The sequence below is a fragment of the Mirounga angustirostris genome, unplaced genomic scaffold, assembly GCF_029215605.1.
Source record: "Mirounga angustirostris isolate CCGP_5_RB_7025 unplaced genomic scaffold, mMirAng1.0.hap1 SCAF_15, whole genome shotgun sequence".
Taxonomy (NCBI): domain Eukaryota; kingdom Metazoa; phylum Chordata; class Mammalia; order Carnivora; family Phocidae; genus Mirounga; species Mirounga angustirostris.
Genome location: NW_026991723.1, coordinates 46,352,350 through 46,370,361, shown reverse-complemented (window position 1 = coordinate 46,370,361; position 18,012 = coordinate 46,352,350). Strand labels below are relative to the sequence as shown.

Below are 18,012 nucleotides of genomic sequence, written 5' to 3'. Positions count from 1 at the left end.
TGTCTTTTCCCCACTGTAAATTCTTGCCTTTGTCATAAATTAATTGACTGGATAGGCATGGGTTTCTTTCTGGGTTCTCTATCCTGTTCCACTGATCTATGTATCTATTTTTTATGTCAGTACCATACTGCTTGGGTTACTGTAGCTTTGTCTCATATCTTGAAATCTGGAATTGTGATACCTCTGGCTGTGTTCTTTCTCAAGATTTCTTTGTCTATTCAACGTATTTTGTGGTTCTATACAAATTTCAGGATTATTTGTTCTGGTTCTATGAAAAATGCTATTGGTATTTTTATAGGGATTGCATTGAATCTGTAGTTTGCTTTGGGTAGTATGGACATTTTAATGTTAGTCTTCCAATCCATGAGCATGGTATATTGTTCCATTTGTGTCCTCTTCAGTTTCTTTCATCAATGTCTTACAGTTTTCAGAGTATAGGTCTTTCATCTCCTTAAGATTATTCCTAGGTATTCTTTTTGGTGCAAGTGTAAATGGTTAGTAGCATATAGTAGAAATGAAACAATTCTCTGTTAATTTTGTATCCTGTAAATTTACTGAATTCATTTATCAGTTCCAATAGTTTTTTGGTGGAGTCTGTAGGATTTTCTGTATGTGGTGTAGCATGTCATCTGCAAATGTGCTAGCTTAACTTCTTCCTTGCCAATTTGGAAACCTCTTTTTTCTTGTCTGATTGCTGCAGCTAGGACTTCCAGTACTCTGTTGAATAAAAATGGTGAGAGTGAACATCCTTGTCTTGTTCCTGATCTTAGAGAAAAACCTTGATTTTCAGCATTGAGTATGATGTTAGCTGTGGGTTTTTCACATATGGCCTTTATTATGTTAAACCCATTTCATTAAGAGTTTTTATCATGAATGGATGCTGTATTTTGTCAAATGCTTATCTGCATCTATTGAAATGGTCCTATGGGTTTTATGTTTCCTGTTGTCACTGTGATACATCACATTGACTGATTTGCAAATATTGGATCACCCTTGCATCTCTGGAATAAATCTCATTTGTTCGTGGTGAATGATCTTTTTAATGTATTGTTGTATGCAGTTTGCTAATATTTTGTTGAGGATTTTTGCACTGTGTTCATCAGAGATCCTGGCTATAGGGTTTTGGGTTGTTTTTTTTTTTTTTTCTTTTTTTTTCTCCCTCTTTTAACAGTGTCTTTGGTTTTGAAATCAGGGTATTGATGGCCTTGTAGAATGAATTTGGAAGTTTTCCTTCCTCTTCTATTTTTTAGAATAATTGGAGACTAGGTATTAACACTTCTTTAAATGTTCGGTAGAATTCACCTGTGAAGCTGTATGGTCCCAGACTTTTGTTTGTTGGGAGTTTTTGATTACAGATTCAATTTCATTACTAGTAATTGGTCTGTTCAAATTTTCTGTTTCTTCCTGAATCACTTTTGGGAGATTGTATATTTCTCAGAATTGATCATGTTTCTTCTAGGTTGTCCAATTTATTGGCATATAATTTTTCATATTCTCTTACAATCTTTTGTATTTCTTTGCTATCAGTGGTTATTTCTTCTCCTTCCTTTTTAATTTTATTTTAGTTCTCTTTTTTTCTGATGAGTCTGGCTAAAGGATTATCAATTTTGGTATTTCAAAGGACCAGCTCTATCTCTTTTTTTGTTTTGTTTATTTTTAGCTTTTCACTTATTTCTGCTATAGTCTTTATTATTTCCTTCCTCCTGCTTTCTGCTAGCTTTGGGGTTTGTTCTTTTTCTAGCTCCTTTAGGTATAAGTTTAGGTTGTTTGAGAGTTCTCTTGTGTGTTGAGATAGGCCTGTATTGCTATAAACTTCCTTCTTAGAACTGCTTTTGCCACATCCCAAAGATTTGGGGCTGCATTGTTTCCATTTTCATTTGTGTCTGTGTATTTTTTTTAATTTTCTCTTTGATTTCTTTGTTGACCCATTCATTGTTTAATAGCAGTTTAGCCTTCATGTATTTGTATTCTTTCCAGAGTTGTTTTTATAATTGATTTCTAGGGGCGCCTGGGTGACTCAGTTAAGCGTCTGCCTTCAGCTCATGTCATGATCCCAGGGTCCTGGGATCGAGCCCCGCATAGGGCTTCCTACTCAGTGGGGAGCATGCTTTTCCCTCTCCCTATGCTGCTCCCCCTGCTTGTGCTTGGTCTCTCTGTCAAATAAATAAATAAAATCTCTAAAAAAATTATTTTTATAATTGATTTCTAGTTTCATACTGTTGTTGAAAAAAACACATCATAGGACTTCAGTCTTTTTAAAATTTTTGAGACTTGTGTTGCGGCCTAACATTTGATGTATCCTGGAGAATGATCTGTATGCACTTGAAAAGAAGGCATATTCTGTTTTTTAATGGAATGTTCTGTATATATCTGTTAGGGCCACCTGGTCTAATTATGCCACTCCCGTCTGGCCTGCAAAGTTTCTGCTGAAAAAATCAGCTGATAGTTGTAGGGGATTTCCCTGTGTGTAATGGTTTTCTTTTCTCTTGCTCCTTTAAAAATTCACTCTATATCACTGCTTTTTGCCATTTTAATTATAATGTATCTTGGTGTAGACTTCCTTAGATTCATCTTATTAGGGGCTCTCTGTGATTCCTAAAATGTGTGATGTCTCTTTTCTTTCTTAGATTAGGGAAGTTTTCAGTTATTTCTTCAAGTAAGTTTTCTGCTCCCTCTCTCTCTCTCTCTCTCTCTCTTCTGGGATCCCTATAATGTGAATGTTGTTACTCTTGACGATGTTGTTGAGTTCCCTTAACTGATCTCATTTTTTATTCTTTTTTGTTTTTGCTGTGCAGCCTGATTACTTTCCATTACTCTGTCTTCCAGATTGTTGATCTGTTCTGAATCCTCTGATCTGCTTTTGATTCCTTCCAGTGTATTTCATTTTTTGAATTCTTCAGCTCTAACTGGTTCTTTTTTATATTTTCTCTTTGTTGAAGTTCTCACTGAGATCATCCACTCTTTTTTCACATCGAGTATTTTTATGACCATTACTTGGAACTCTTTATCAGGCACATTAGTTACTTGTTTCATTTAGCTCTTTTACTGTGATTTTGTTCTTTCATTTGGGCCATATTCCTCTGTCTCCTGATTTTGTCTAACTCTGTGTGTGTTTTTGTGCAGTAGATTAGTCAGCTACATCTCCTGGTCTTGAAAGTTAGTGGCCTTAGGGCGCCTGGGTGGCTCGGTCGTTAAGCGGCTGCCTTTGGCTCAGGTCATGATCCCAGGGTCCTGGGATCAAGCCCCGCATCAGACTCCCTGCTCGGTGGGAGGCCTGCTTCTCCCTCTCCCACTCCCCCTGCTGTGTTCCCTCTCTTGCTGTCTCTGTGTCAAATAAATAAAATCTTTTAAAAAAAAAAAGTGGCCTTATGTTGAAGAGGTCCTGTGGAGCCCTCTAGCACAATTTCCCCTTGGTCTTCAAAATCAGGCACTTTAGGAATGTCCGCTGTGTGGGCTAAATGTGCCCTACTGTTGTGGCTGAGCTATGGTTGCTTTCAGTTCAGCCAGCTGCCATGACCTACTTTGCCTGCTGTGGGCATACTGGGCAGCGTTTGGTCCCTACACCATTGAGAGGGCTGTTTGAGGCCTCTGTGACTAGTTGGTGGGAAGACCAGCAGTCAGCCTAGGTGTCTCCAATTAGCCTCTCTGCCAGAACTTCTGTTGCACCAAAGTGCAGGGCTTACTCCCTGCACAGCCAGCTAAGATCCCGGGCTGTTGAAACTGTGGGTGTACTGGTGTGTGGGACTTATTTCCCCCCTCCCCAGGGTAGGAGTCACTTTGGAGTAGCTTTGTCCCTGCCAGGGCCTTCTGCAGGATGTGGGAGGCAGGAGCCCATTTGCCTGCTGAAGGGTGCAGGTTGGATGGGTCAGGTCAGTGACATGGTGCTAGCAAGATAGAGGATTAGCACTGGCTCCCATAAGTGTCTAGTCATGGGGAGGGGAAGAGAAATGGCACCTGTCAGCACTTTTTTTTTTTTTTTTTAATTTTAAAGATTTTATTATTTGACAGAGACACAGCGAGAGAGGGAACACAAGCAGGGGCAGAGGGAGAGGGAGAAGCAGGCTTCCCACCAGGCAGGGAGTCCGATGCGGGGCTCAATCCTAGGACCCCGGGATCATGACCTGAGCCAAAGGCAGACGCTTAATGACTAAGCCACCCAGGTACCCCCTGTCAGCACTTTTGTTCCCAGAGAAATCTGAAGATCCTGCCCTTCCAGCACACAATCTAAGACTAGTCTATAAATTTCCATGACACATACCCCAGGCACTTTTCAAACTGCTGCTTCTGCACTGTGTCTCCGCCAAGTTACTTATTATGCTGGGTTCGTAAGTGTGGGGACTCAGTTTCCTATTCCCCTCTGACTCTCCTGGCATTAAGCCTCCTGATTTTTAACACTCCTGGAGTTAAGCGCCACTGGTTTTTTTTTTTTAATTGAAGTATAGGTGACAATTTTTACAGTAGTTTCAGGTATACAACATAGTGATTCAACAACTCTGTTATGCTGTGCTCACCACAAGTGTAGCTACCGTCTCTTACCATACAACACTGTTACAGTGCTATTGATTATATTGCTTATCCTGTAGCTTTTAGCCCTGTGACTCATTGATTCCATAATGAAACTTTTATCTCCCACTCCCCTTCACCCATTTTGCCCAAGCCCCCAACCCCATCGTTTGTAGCAACCATCAAGTCTCTGTATTTATGGGTCTGTCTGCTTTTTGTGCTTTTGTTTTTTAGATTCCATAAATAAGTGAAACCATATGTCTTTTGTCTTTCTGTGTCTTATTTTACTTAGTGTAATACTCTCTAGGTCCCTCCATGTTCTTGCAAATGGTAAGATCTCCTTTTTTTATGGCTAAGTAATATTCTGTTGTGTGTATGTGTATATACACACACATTTATTCAACTATTGATGGACACTTGGATTGCTTCCATATCTTGGCTATTGTAAATCATGCTGCAATAAACAGATGCGTATATCTTCTTGAATTAATGTTTTTGTTTTCTTTGGGTAAATATCCAGTTTTGGAAATACTGGATCATATGGTATTTCTATATTTGATTTTTTTTTTTAAACCTCTTTACTGTTTTTCACAGTGACTGCACCCATTTACATTCCTACCAATAGTGCAAGCAAGAGGGTTTCGTTTTCTCCACATCCTTACCAAAACTTGTTACTTTTCTTTTTGATACTAGCCATCCTGACAAGTGTGAGGTAATATCTCATTGTGATTTTTTTTTTTTAAAGATTTTATTTATTTATTTGAGACAGAGAGAATGAGAGAGAGAGAGCACATGAGAGGGGGGAGGGTCAGAGGCAGAAGCAGGCTCCCTGCCGAGCAGGGAGCCCGATGCAGGACTCGATCCCTGGACTCCAGGATCATGACCTGAGCCGAAGGCAGTCGCTTAACGAACTGAGCCACCCAGGCGCCCCTTCATTGTGATTTTGATTTGCATTTCTGAGATGATTAGTGATGTTGAGCATCTGTATGTCTTCAGAGAAATGCATGTTCATATCTTCTGCACATTTTCAAATTGAATTGTGTTTTTGGTGTTGTATAAATTCTTCATATATTTTGAATATTAATGCCTTCTAAGATAAATAATTTGCAAATATCTTCTCCCACTCGGTAGGTTGCCTTTCTGTTTTGTTGGTTTCCTTTACTGTGTAAAATTTTATTTTGGTATAGTCCCAATAGTTTAATATTGCTTTTGTTTCCCTTTCTTGAGGAGACCTATCCATAAATCTGTTGCTAAGGGAGATATCCAAGACTGTACTGCCTGTTTTCTTCTAGGAGACTTATGGTTTCCTGTTTCACATTTAGGTCTTTAATCCATTGAGTTTATTTTTGTGTATGATATAAGAAAGAAGTCCAGTTTTTCTTTTGAATGTGGCTATTCAGTTTTCCCAGCATCATTTATTGAAGAGACTGCCTTTTCCCCATTGTATATTCTTGCCTTTTTTGTTATGACAAGATACATAGGCATGGGTTTATTTCTTGGTTCTCTATCCTGTTCCATTAACCTATATGTCTTTTTTTTTTTTTTTTTTTTAAGTAGGCTCCATGCCCATTGTGGAGCCCAGTGCAGGACTTGAACTCACAACCCTGAGATCAAGACCTGAGTGGAGATTAAGATTGGATGCTTAACCAGCTGAGCCACCCAGAGGCCCCCTATATGCCTAATTTTTTAAAAAGATTTATTTATTTTAGAGAGAGAGCAGGGGGAGGGACGAGTTTTTTTTTTTTTTTTTTGAAGAGGAAGGGTCTTAAGCAAACTCTGCACTGAGTGTGGAACGCAGTGTGGAGCTTGATCTCGTGACCCTGAGATCATGACTTGAGCCAAAACCAAGAGTCAGATGCTTAACCGACTGTGCCACCCAGGTGCCCCTTTATATGTCTGTTTTTGTGCCAGTAGTATACTATTTTGATTATGCCAGCTTAGTCGTGTATCTTGGAATATGCAGTTGTGATATCTCTAGCTGTGTTCTTTCTCAAGTTTGCTTTGGCTATTTGTGGTCTTCTGTGATTTTTTTTTTTTCTTTTAAGATTTTTATTTGACAGCACAAGCAGGGGGAAAAGCAGAAGGAGAGGGAGAAGCAGACTCACCACTGAGCAAGGAGCGAGATGTGGGGCTCAATCCCAGGGCCCTGGGATCATGACCTGAGCTGAAGGCAGCTGCTTAACCAACTGAGCCACCCAGGTGCCCCAGGTCTTTTGTGATTCTATACCAACTTTAGGATTATTTGTTCTAGGTCTATGAAAAATGCTATTGGTATTTTGAGAGGAATTGCACTGAATCTGTAGTTTGCTTTGGGTAGTACGGATGTTTTAATGATAGTCTTCCAATCCATGAGCATGGTATATCTTTCCATTTGCATCATCTTCAGTTTCTTTCATCAGTGTCTTAGAGTTTTCAGAGTATAGGTCTTTCATCTCCTTGGTTAAGTTTATTCCTAGGTATTTTATTAATGGGATTGTTGTTTTTTTTAATTTCTCTGCTACTTTGTTCTTAGTGTATAGAAATGCAACTGATTTCTATGTGTTAATTTTGTATCCTGTAACGTTACTGAATTTATTTCTGTTTTTTTTTTTTCTTGGTGACGTCTTTAGGATTTTTATGTATAGTATCATGTCATGTGCAGTGAATTTAACTTCTTCCTTGCTAATTTGGAGGCCTCTTATTTCCTTGTCTGATTGATAGAACTTCTAGTAACTATGCTGAATAAAGTGGGAGGAGTGGACATCTTGACTTGTTCCTGATCTTAGAAGAAAAGCTCTCCATTTTTATCATTGAGTATGATGTTAGCTTTGGGCTTTTTTATATATAGCCTTTATTATGTTGAGGAGTATTCCCTCTAAACCCACTTGGTTGAGTTTTTATCATGAATAGATACTGAATTTCCATCAAATGCTTTTTCATCTACTGATGATTTTTATCCTTTATTTTGTTAATTGTGTATCACATTGATTTGCAAATATTGAATCACCCTTGCATCCCCATAATCAGTCCCACTTAATTGTGGGAAATATTACTAAATGTGGTTTGCTAATTTGTTGAGGATTTTTGCATGTAAGTTCATTATGGATGATAACCTGTATTGGTGGGGGGTAGTGTCTTTGTCTGGTTTTGATACCAGGGTAATGCTGGCCTCACTGCATGTATTTGGAAGCTTCCCTTCCTCTTCTATTTTTTTGGAAAAGATTGTCACGAACATGTATAAACTCTTAAATGTTTTTCAGAATTCACCTGCAAATCCATCTGGTCCTGGACTTTTGTGGGATTTTTTAAATTATCAGTTCAACTTTGTTACTAATAATGTATTCACATATTTTTTTCCTGATTCAATTTTGGAAAGGTACACGTTTCTAGGAATTTATTCTGAGTTCAATTTGTTGGCATATAAATTTTCATAAGTCTTATAATTTCTGTTTTGTTTCTGATTTTATTTTGGTCCTCTCCTTTTTTCTTGATGAGTTTGGCTAAAGGTTTATTAATTTTATCTTTTCAAAGGACCAGCTCTTGGTTTCATTGATCTTTTCTATTGTTTTTAGTCTCTGTTTATTTCTGCTTTGATCTTTATAATTTCCTTCCCTCTACTAACCTTGTATCCTGCTGATTTTTAAGCCCTACTGGTTTTCAAAGCCAGATGTTATAGGGACTCATGTTCCCAGTGCAGATCCCCAGTGCCAGGAGCCTGGCTTCTCCATGCTTGTGGTGTCCCTCCGTTTTGTGGTTAGTCTTACCAGGGCACCAACCACAATTCCACCCCTCCTACCCCTTTCCATGTGACCTTCTCTCTACAATGAGCTCTGGAAGGTCTGTTCTGTCTTTAGGTTGTTTTCAGAGTTGTATAGATATAGCTGTTATCTTGGGGTGTCCATGGGATGAGGTGAGCTCAGGATCTCCCTATGCCACCATTTCTCCCAGAGTTTCTTACCATTCTTTAAGTTCTGATGTTGGGGAAGGAGGAAGGAGGAGCTCTTCCAAGGCCAGTTAAGCTGAGGAAATGCTCAGTAAAAGCAGTTTCCTTATTGCAGAGCTTTTTAGAATCTCTACTGTACTGATGTGTGTTTTGAAACTCCCAAGAAGAAACTCTATGCAGTATTCTTCAAATTCATTTGTCTATTTGTGAGAAGGGGACAAGTAGTTGGGGATACCATTTTTAAAAAGCAGAAATTATTTCTCTGTAGGTATAACCAAGTATAAAATGGACAAAAGTTCAAGTCACGCTGCTATAACGGCCTTGCCAGTTGAATCATTCCTTAGCTTCAGCTAAGGGAGTCAGCACCTGTCACAACTGTCATTATAAAATTCAGAATACCCTGGACTCTGTAGACATTTATGTATACACATCCCTGTAGCAATATGAGGGGAAGGTTTCACAATTCCTTCTCTGTTCTTTAAACAGCATTTGCCATCTATCAGTCGCTGCCTTATTTTGAATCATTTGGCACTTACTCCACAAAGCTGCCCTTTGACTTATCCATCTATTTCCCATACGTGCTGAAAATATATCTCATGATGCTCTTTATAGGTAAGTGGTTTTTCTGTTTTGTTTTTGCATTCTTCCTGTGCTTTCTGCTGCTATCTACTTTAACAGAAAGGTTTGTGAACATGGGAGAAACAGAGGAGGAAGCCCAGAATAATGAACTAGACCTTGTTAGTAAAGCACCTAGAAGTTACAATGCTTTTTTGCAGGACATCACAAGTTCAAATATATCACGTACAAACAAGAACAGGTTTACGAGCAGGTAACGTACCTGCGTTGTGTAGGAAACGTAGAAGTTTGACTATGGATACAGGGATCTACAGAGAAAACCTAGATGTCAAAGCAAGCAGGCTGCGCCATTTGTATCTATTTTGTTTCCTGTTTGGTTTTATGTGCTAGCACTTCCCAGCAGGCACGTGAGAGTAGGTGCTAAAAACACAAGAAAAAATGTGTGGAACAAAAACTTAACAGTTAAGAAAGTTTAACTGGCAAAGACTTCCGTGATTACATTTCACTTTCTGCAGCTCTGACCTTCACAGATTCCCAAAGGTCGTTGTTCTAGAGCCAGTCATTATCAGACAAATAAGAACAACGCATAAGGGAGAAGACAGATGTGAAACTGCAGGGCTGATACAGCCACCGTCAAGAAAGGGGAAAATTAATTCCTTGCCTTAAACAAAACTTTACTTCCCTTTCTGGACCCTTGTTTAAGAGTTCCTTTTTTTTTGAGTCTCCCTTGCAAGTGTCTTGTCCTTATTAGACTCCAGGCAGCACTCTGACTGTATTTTAAAACCAGAGAAATGGTTAATCAGCCTTACTTTTGCCACTTCCTTCTCCATGATAGGTATGTATTATACCTACAGTCATCTTTACTCAGAAAGAAGAGACATCCTCGGAGTCTTTCCCTTTAAAAAGAAGAAAATGTGAAGCACAGCATCCCGATGTGACATAAGAAAAAAAACAGGCTTGTGGACTCAGCTGCAACAAACAACACAGGAAGCATTCTGGTGGGTGCTACTTGACCCAGCTCCATGACATAATGGTTCTCCCTCAAGCTTGAGACAAATCACAGCAGTCTGTTAACCTCACATTTTCAAAACGCATATCCTGCACAACCTACTTTACCAAAGCTGTGGCTTTTATACAAGTATTATTTTCCTGTAAGGTGAATGAGAAATAGATTAACTGGAATGGATTCAATTAAACTGAGAAACCAAACTTGTTAGCCGGAATTATATCTGTTTACATCTATTTCTTTTCACTTCAGAGTTTGTAAATAGCGACTCCGCAGGAGGGCAAAAATGTGAAGTATGTTCTGCGGTTGTCACCATGGTCAGAGTTCACCCCCATCTTACACATTAGACATGCTTAGAAAATTATACATTAATATTTGGACTTTGATGCCTTAAAAGAGAAGCCTGATGAAAACAGAATGGATCTTTAGTAAAAATACTCCATATTCCTTTTCTGGGGCAGGGGTTGAAATCAGACCATATACTTACCTTACAGGGAGACAAAAGGTAAAAAAAAAACTAGAGTAAATTATTTTAAAGGAGGCCAAGGCACTTAAGAACTAGTGATGCTTCAGGGGTGCCTGGGTGGCTCAGTTGTTGTCTGCCTTCGGCTCAGGTCATGGTCCCAGGGTCCTGGGATCGAGCCCCGCATCTGAAGCCTGCTTCTCCCACTCCCCCTGCTTGTGTTCCCTTTCTCTCTGTGTCTCTGTCAAATAAATAAATAAAATCTTTAAAAAAAAAATGGTTTCAGATTATTACTGAATTATTGCTAATTACTATGTCACATACAAGTCATCACCTAGAGTTTTGAAAACTCTTTGAAGATCTAAACTATATGTGAATAATTGACTAGTATCATTTCTGTACCATTGGTATATATTCACTTTTCTTGAACGAATTCTAGGATCTGGGGCACCTGGGTGGCTCAGTTAGTTAAGCATCTGCCTTCAGCTCAGGTCATGGTCCCAGGGTCCTGGGATCGAGTCCCACATCGGGCTCCCTGCTCCGCGGGAAGTCTGCTTCTCCCTCTCCCCCTGCTTGTGTTCCCTCTCTCGCTGTGTCTCCCTCTGTCAAACAAAATCTTAAAAAAAAAAAAAATTCTAGCATTTTTTTTTTTCTTTTAAAGATTTTATTTGTTTGACAGAGACACAGCGAGAGAGGGAACACAAGCAGGGGGAGTGGGAGAGGGAGAAGCAGGCTTCCCGCCGAGCAGGGAGCCCGACGCGGGGCTCAATCCCAGGACCCTGGGATCATGACCTGAGCCGAAGGCAGATGCTTAACGACTGAGCCACCCAGGCACCCCAAGAATTCTAGCATCTTATTATCCAGTAACTATATAAAAAGGTTACTAAATATTTTATGACATAAAAACCAGGTAGTAAAAATGTAGTTACAAAAAAAAATGGTTAAATATTTAAAAAGAAACAATTGAGAGGGGCGCCTGGGTGGCTCAGTCTTTAAGCGTCTGCCTTCGGCTCAGGTCATGATCCCAGGGACCTGGGGTCAAGCCCCGCGTCGGGCTCCCTGCTCAGCGGGAAGCCTGCTTCTCCCTCTCCCACTCCCCCTGCTTGTGTTCCCTCTCTGGCTGTCTCTGTCAAATAAATAAAATCTTAAAACAAAAAATTATAAAAATTGATACCTTTGTAAATTTAGTATCCTATTTGGAATTTTAAAATATTAAAATTACCCTCTTAAAAAGCTACATTTTGAGGCTCCTGGGTGGCTCAGTCAGTTAAGCATCCGATTCTTGATTTTGGTTCAGGTTGTGGTCTCAGGGCTGTGACTTCAAGCTGCACCTTGGGCTCTGTGGGGAGTCTTCTGCTCTCCCTCTCCCCCTCTAAAAAAAATAGGGTCGCCTGGGTGGCTCAGTTGGTTAAGCATCTGCCTTTGGTTCAGGTCATGATCTCAGGGGCCTGGGATCGAGCTCCGCATTGTGCTCCCTGCTCAGTAGGAAGTCCACTAGTCCCTCTCCCTCCACCCCTCCCCCTTTCAAATAAAATCTTTTTAAAAAGCTATTTTGTTTTTAAAGTTGCTTATTTTTACTTCTAAATTTAAAAAAATACTGAAAGCTTTAGTGTACAAAGGGAACAGAAACCCTTTGCAAACTTAGGTGACTCACTCAGGCTTCCTCTCAATCAGAAGGGCTAGATTGCTGAAGTATTATGTACATCTACAATCACTAAAGTTGCAGAGTAAGATTTAGAGAAACTATCTTAGTGGGTCATTGTAAGAAATTAAAATTATTAAATAATACTTTAATTTTTAAACCAAATTATTTTAAGAATTAGGCAGGTTTTTAAGGTAGACTAAAAAGCACAATTTATAGTTATGGATTGACAATTTCAGTTTTCTGCAACAGTTGTAACAAAGATCTGTGATTCCTTTGGTGACACAGTCACAACTTATTGTGGTTGGTTGCTTATATTCATAATTGAAAGAAAAATTAATTTCATTAGAGGTTAAGTGGAAATAAGGATGTCATTTCTCTTTCACAAGTTCATGTTCTCCAGGTTAAGAAACTTAGACAAGTAAACATCTACCTAATTGGATATTACCCAGATTGCAAGGTTGATTTATGTCCATCAAATCTCTTTCATTTTGTTCAGTGTTGTCATAGGCTTAGTTTCTTAAATCTAATGTGAATAATATAGGAAACTATTAGATATCTTAAAAGCATAACACATAACTTTTAAAATGATCTTTCTTGGGCACCTGGGTGGCTCAGTCAGTCAAGCGTCGTGATCTCAGGGTTGTGAGATGGAGCTCTGCACTGCGTGTGGAGGCTGCTTAAGATTCTCTCTCCCTCCCTCTAAAACAAAGCAAAACCATAAAAAACAAAAACCAAACAAACAACTTTCTTTGGAGTTTTCAATGCCAAGTTCCACTGCCTCAAGTTCCAAGTAACCCAAGCTAAGGTGTAATAATCAACATCAGCAGTGCCTCTGGGGCTAAAAAATAAAAAATTAAGAAGGGTAGGGTTGGGGGGGTTAAAACTGCTCTGAATGAAAACTACTTCAAAGAATTTATTTCATCACTCGGCAAAAGTCTGCCTAAAAAATACAACACACAGACACTAATATCATCCAAGTCCCTGGGCTTTTACTTTATCAAAATAGTTGAATGAAAAGCAGTAACTTCTTTTGCCAAAAGTATCCATTCGATACTAATGCATTTTTTTCCCCTCCAGTATGCTTTTCAAGAATCACACACTTATCCTGGTCTTATGTTTTTGTTCAATAAACAGGTTAATGTTAGAATGAGTTCTTAGTTGCCGCACGCACATCTACATTCAAACGCTTACATTGTGGGGCGCCAGGCGCACTGTAGGCACGAAATTCTAAAACTTTACCAGGCCTGCAAACCCATTTGTTACTACAGGAACGCACCACATCTCACTGAAGTCCCTAAAAGAACCATTCTGTTTGTTTTAGGATACCTTATTCTGCCTACCTTGAGCAAGCTGTCACCTATAAGACTTTTGTATTGCTTTCAAAAGATGATGTAGCTGTAACATCAGTATCCAAAACGTTTCCGCAGAGAATCTTACATTTATGTACAAAGAAAACAGTTACACTTTACTGTGCGAAAGTATCAAAGTGATTTAAAATTAAAATATGCTACAAATGATCTCCCCTTTCCCCAACATCTTCCTCTCATTAGCTTATTTTTCCTTAGTAAACATGAGGCTTTTCCTTGTTCTGGGTCTAGTTGCTGTGTTACCTTTGACATGGCGCCTTTGAGCCCCAGTCCTAGAACTAACAGGGTGCTACCTAGGACCCAGATTCATGGGTTCCCCTGGGACCCAGGAACCTGCATGTTGTCAGGCTCCTCAAACTCCCCTCTTGCACACTACAGTTTGAGTCTAAAGTATTTCAGCTTTGGACAGAAAACTGCTAATAAGAACTTCCATAAAAGCCACCATACAACTGGGGAGAACATGCCTACATTCACCGAACAAACGTAGGTGTCCACTGTGTCCTTACTTTGTGCTATTCAGCTGAGCTGCGGGGTCCTGTGAGCGAGGATGTGGACTGGATGGAAGAGTGAGCAGTGGGTTTGATGTGAAATCCAGCTCCAGTGTTTACTAAGCGAATGACCCAGAGTTCCTTTCCTTAACTGCCCAACGTCGTCATAAAGAACGAATGCAGTGTGGTAAACTAAACCTTTCTAAATGATAAACAGCTACACAGAAGTAGGAGATTTGTAACACATTTCCTGGACGCGTTAAAAAAATCTGACGGTTTACTGATTTCTATTTTGTGAATGTAAGTTTTGTGAAGGCAGGAATGTCATGCCTTGCTCACTTTGGGCACACGGTACACACTCATAATTGTGCAGCTCTGACTTTATAGACTACTACCAGTACCTCCAGTGTAAGACCTCTTTTAGGAAATCAGATTAATTAGGTGATGTCTCCGTTGTATTTGATTATTCTCAAAGGGCACTTCATGTTTAGAAGACACAAAAAGAAGGTGGTGGTGGTTTTTTTCAACTTCTATAAGGATCCTTTTTTGATGTGCTACTTGCTTTTAGAATGTTTTAAGAACAATTTGTTAAATTTCCATTCCCAAGTCCCAACATACAGATTATCAAGTGTTAAAGCTATTTTCAGTGAAACATATAAAAGTGATAACATTTCTATTACATTTTAGGATTTATAAAGCGTATTTTTGTATTCTTTTATCCTCACAACTACTTTATGAGGTAAGTTATTCCTTGTATTCAAGAAATAAAACCAAAGTCAGGGAGTCATCCCCGTCATTTTTACTTAGCTTCATATCCAATAATTTAGCTAGAAATTATTCCACAAGTTCCTTATGTTTGACAAGAATCAGACGATCTTTCTACATGGCAATTTTAAAGAATTCCATACTGTTTATGAAGATTAACACATTCCATGCACACCCACAACTGCATAATTACTATATATAGCATACATTTTTTTAAAAATGAGACTTCGAGAGTTTAGGATCAGAATAAAGAATTTCCTTCCAGAAAATATAAAAGCATATTACCTCATCCAGGACCAGCGCGATGATACATATTTATACATGAAGATGACGCCGTGAGGTGTTTTTCTGAGATGGTAGGATGGAGGATGTGACTTGTTCCAGCCACATTGTGTCCCCTGGTTCCATCTGAAATGCCTGCAGCTAGTAATAGGCTTGTTGGGGCATCTCATACAGACTCAACAGAGGCCTAGCCTACAGCTCTGGCTTTAGTGAAGGCCCCATCCTCCTAAGCACAAGATCTGATTTCCCTTCAAAAACTAACTTATGAAAATGTTTACCAGAGGTTTAAAACTGCTTATTTTCAAAGTTACTGAGTTATTTCAAGATAACGGTTGAGTCCCTAACAAAGTCTTACTCCTTTTATAATTATAATATCACCATCTTTGGTTAAAATCAAAATGATGTTAAGAACTTCTGACAATTAACTTCAAAAAAGGTTATTAACAGCCTTGTAGTTACCATGGAGTCACTACATGACAAAACACAAAGATAATTTTAGGGCCTTGCATGGATCCCAACATCTGTTCCAAATGCACACTTTTCAAATCAAGAGTCAGTGTTCTGAGATGCATAATAAGGCTTTAACCCCACACATTCGTTAGTATATCCCAGCATGCTCTTTGTCTTGGCAACTTGTGAAGGAAGTGTTTCCATAGTCTGGAACATCTGGTCTAAAAAGGCAGAGACTTCGGGTTTCTAGAGAATAAGGTGAGCCATCCTGAGGGAATAACTTAATTCTGACCTGAACCAAGAGGTAACCAAGAGAAAGAGTGTTACTATTCCAGTGACCTAATATCTCAGTGTTTAGATTTTAGAACCTTTAGGTTTTCAAATTTAGAATTTTTTTTTTTTTTTTGAAGGAGAGGGAGGGAGGGAGAGCAAGTGAGCAAGCAGGGGAGGGGCGAGGGAGAGAAAAAAGTCTCAAGCAACTGAAAGCCCAGTGTGGAGCCCTATGTGGGGCTTGACCCCATGACCCTGAGATCATGACCTGAGCCGAAATCAAGAGTTGGACGCTTAACCGACTGAGCCACCCAGGCGCTCCTAGTATCTTACACTTTGATTCTTTAGAGATTACCATGGATAGGAAAATCCTACAAATCTTAAGCTCAAGACCCCTGAAAACAAAAATAGGGAGGGGAGGTGGCTAGGGAAGAAAGAATACAGATATATTTTATTTCCTCCACTTTGTGCTCTTCTGTTCTCTTGTCAAGGGCAGGAGCAGGGACAAAGTTTGAGAAGAAATCAGGCTGAGGAGAAAAAGGCCGGCTGGGTTTAGGAGCCGGGGCCAGTTCTTCCTCCCCTCCTCCGGCACCAGCAAGCTCTGCCTGCTGACTCAGGGCAGTATAGACACGCTCCTCAGCGCCCACCTCCCCTCACTGTCCTTCCCTGCCACCCACGTTTGCAAGATGGCCCAGGAATTTAAAGCCCTTCAACCCGCTAAGACCTGTTCCTTTACACAACTCCTCACCTTCCCAGTTGCAGCAGCTTATTAACACGAGGCAGTGTCCTTTTTTGATTTTTGGTTCTGTAGTTGACATACCACGTTCTAGGAGTTTCAGGTGTCAACACAGATGTCTGATAATTCTGTACAGGACGCACCGTGCACCACAGTGAGCGTAGGCAGCATCCTCACCGCTGTCACTTCAGCATTACCGGCTGTACGCCCTGTGCTTCAGGGCTCGCTCTCACCTGATGCCAGCAATCTGTACGAGGCATGCAGGAGGCTTCATCCGTAGTAGGAGTTTTCATCTTAAAATGGGCACTAATGCCTGGATGCGGCAGAAAGGGCGCTGGATCTGGGGCTTCCAGGCTTTGGTGTTCTGTGTAGCTCTGCCTCGTTTTAGATGTATTTTCTCCATTTTAAAATAGAAAATACCTCTTCAGGGGTGCCTGGGTGGCTCAGTCGTTGAGCGTCTGCCTTCGGCTCGGGTCGTGATCCCGGGGGCCTGGGATCGAGCCCCGCGTCAGGCTCTCCGCTCAGCGGGAGGTCTGTTCCTCCCTCTCCCTCTGCCCCTGTTCCTGTACTGTCCCTCTCTTGCTCACTCTCTCAAATAAATAAAAAATCTTTAAAAAAAGAAAAGAAGATGCTTCTTCACAGTCTTGTTGCAGGAGTGAAATAAGAGAATACAAGTGAAAGTTCTAGTGAACTTACCGTCTGGCACCTAACAATAAATGTTAGATGAATTTCAAGGACTAATTGGTGGGAAGTAAAAAAAGTGTATGCAGGCAGAAGGAAAGAGAAGCTGGCTTCTCGCAGAACATGTTCAGCTAATTCCTTCAAATTCATTTCCTTCTAGCCTGGCCTCTGAGGAGGTAATAAAAATGAAATGTTGGTACTGCAGGTGGCTATGCCCTGAAAGCTCGCCCTCCCTTCCCCTTTTCTGTAAGCATCTTGGCACCTTACTGAAGTTCAGCAAAGAAAGAACAGAGTGTGGATTACACAGTGAACCACAAATATCTGAAACCTGGAATCATAAATCCATATATTTGGAAAACAAAACTAGGAGAGCTATTTTTAACCTAAGTGGTAGGTAGGTTACCTTTGAGGTTGCTGGTCGCCATCTTACCAACTTGTGGAGTGATCCCAACTATGCCCTGATGGTACTGTTTGACTCACTGGATGCAGCTGACTGACCTGATCAGATCTACTCTTGAACTTCTTGGTTTGTGACCTAATATTCTCTTCCTTGGTTGAAGCTGTTTTGAATTGGGGAACTTTCAATTGCATTCAAGAGACCCAAGCATAAGCAAATTATAGCCACCACTAATGAATCTGATTTGGCTAATGTTCAACACACACCATGCTTACTATTTAAATGTGGACAGCAGTTCCAAGACAGTGTTTTATCAATAAAAGTAAGAAAACACTGAGTCAGCGAATATCCTCTAGAAACTTCATGCGAAGTCGATCATGATGTTACTGCCACCACTATCATTTGGCTTTGCCAGCAAAACCTTCCCCGTGCCTTAAAACAAAGAAGAAATGTGCACAAAA

At 40.0% G+C, this 18,012-nt stretch overlaps 1 protein-coding gene across 5 annotated transcripts in view; it reads left to right on the top strand.

Annotated features, from left to right (window-relative positions):
- Positions 1 to 10,747, top strand: part of HACD4 (3-hydroxyacyl-CoA dehydratase 4) — a 37,790-nt gene extending 27,043 nt beyond the window's left edge. For 4 of the 5 annotated variants that reach the window (XM_045882484.3, XM_045882486.3, XM_045882485.3 and 1 more), the window contains 2 exons: positions 8,912 to 9,037; positions 9,837 to 10,747. In XM_045882484.3, the coding sequence (XP_045738440.1) occupies positions 8,912 to 9,037; positions 9,837 to 9,919 (209 nt within the window). In that variant the 3' untranslated portion in view covers positions 9,920 to 10,747. Of the gene's footprint in view, positions 1 to 6,548; positions 6,703 to 8,911; positions 9,038 to 9,836 lie in introns of those variants that run through there. The other variant, XM_054509243.2, reaches the window with a different exon arrangement.
- The last annotated feature ends 7,265 nt before the right edge of the window (positions 10,748 to 18,012 follow it).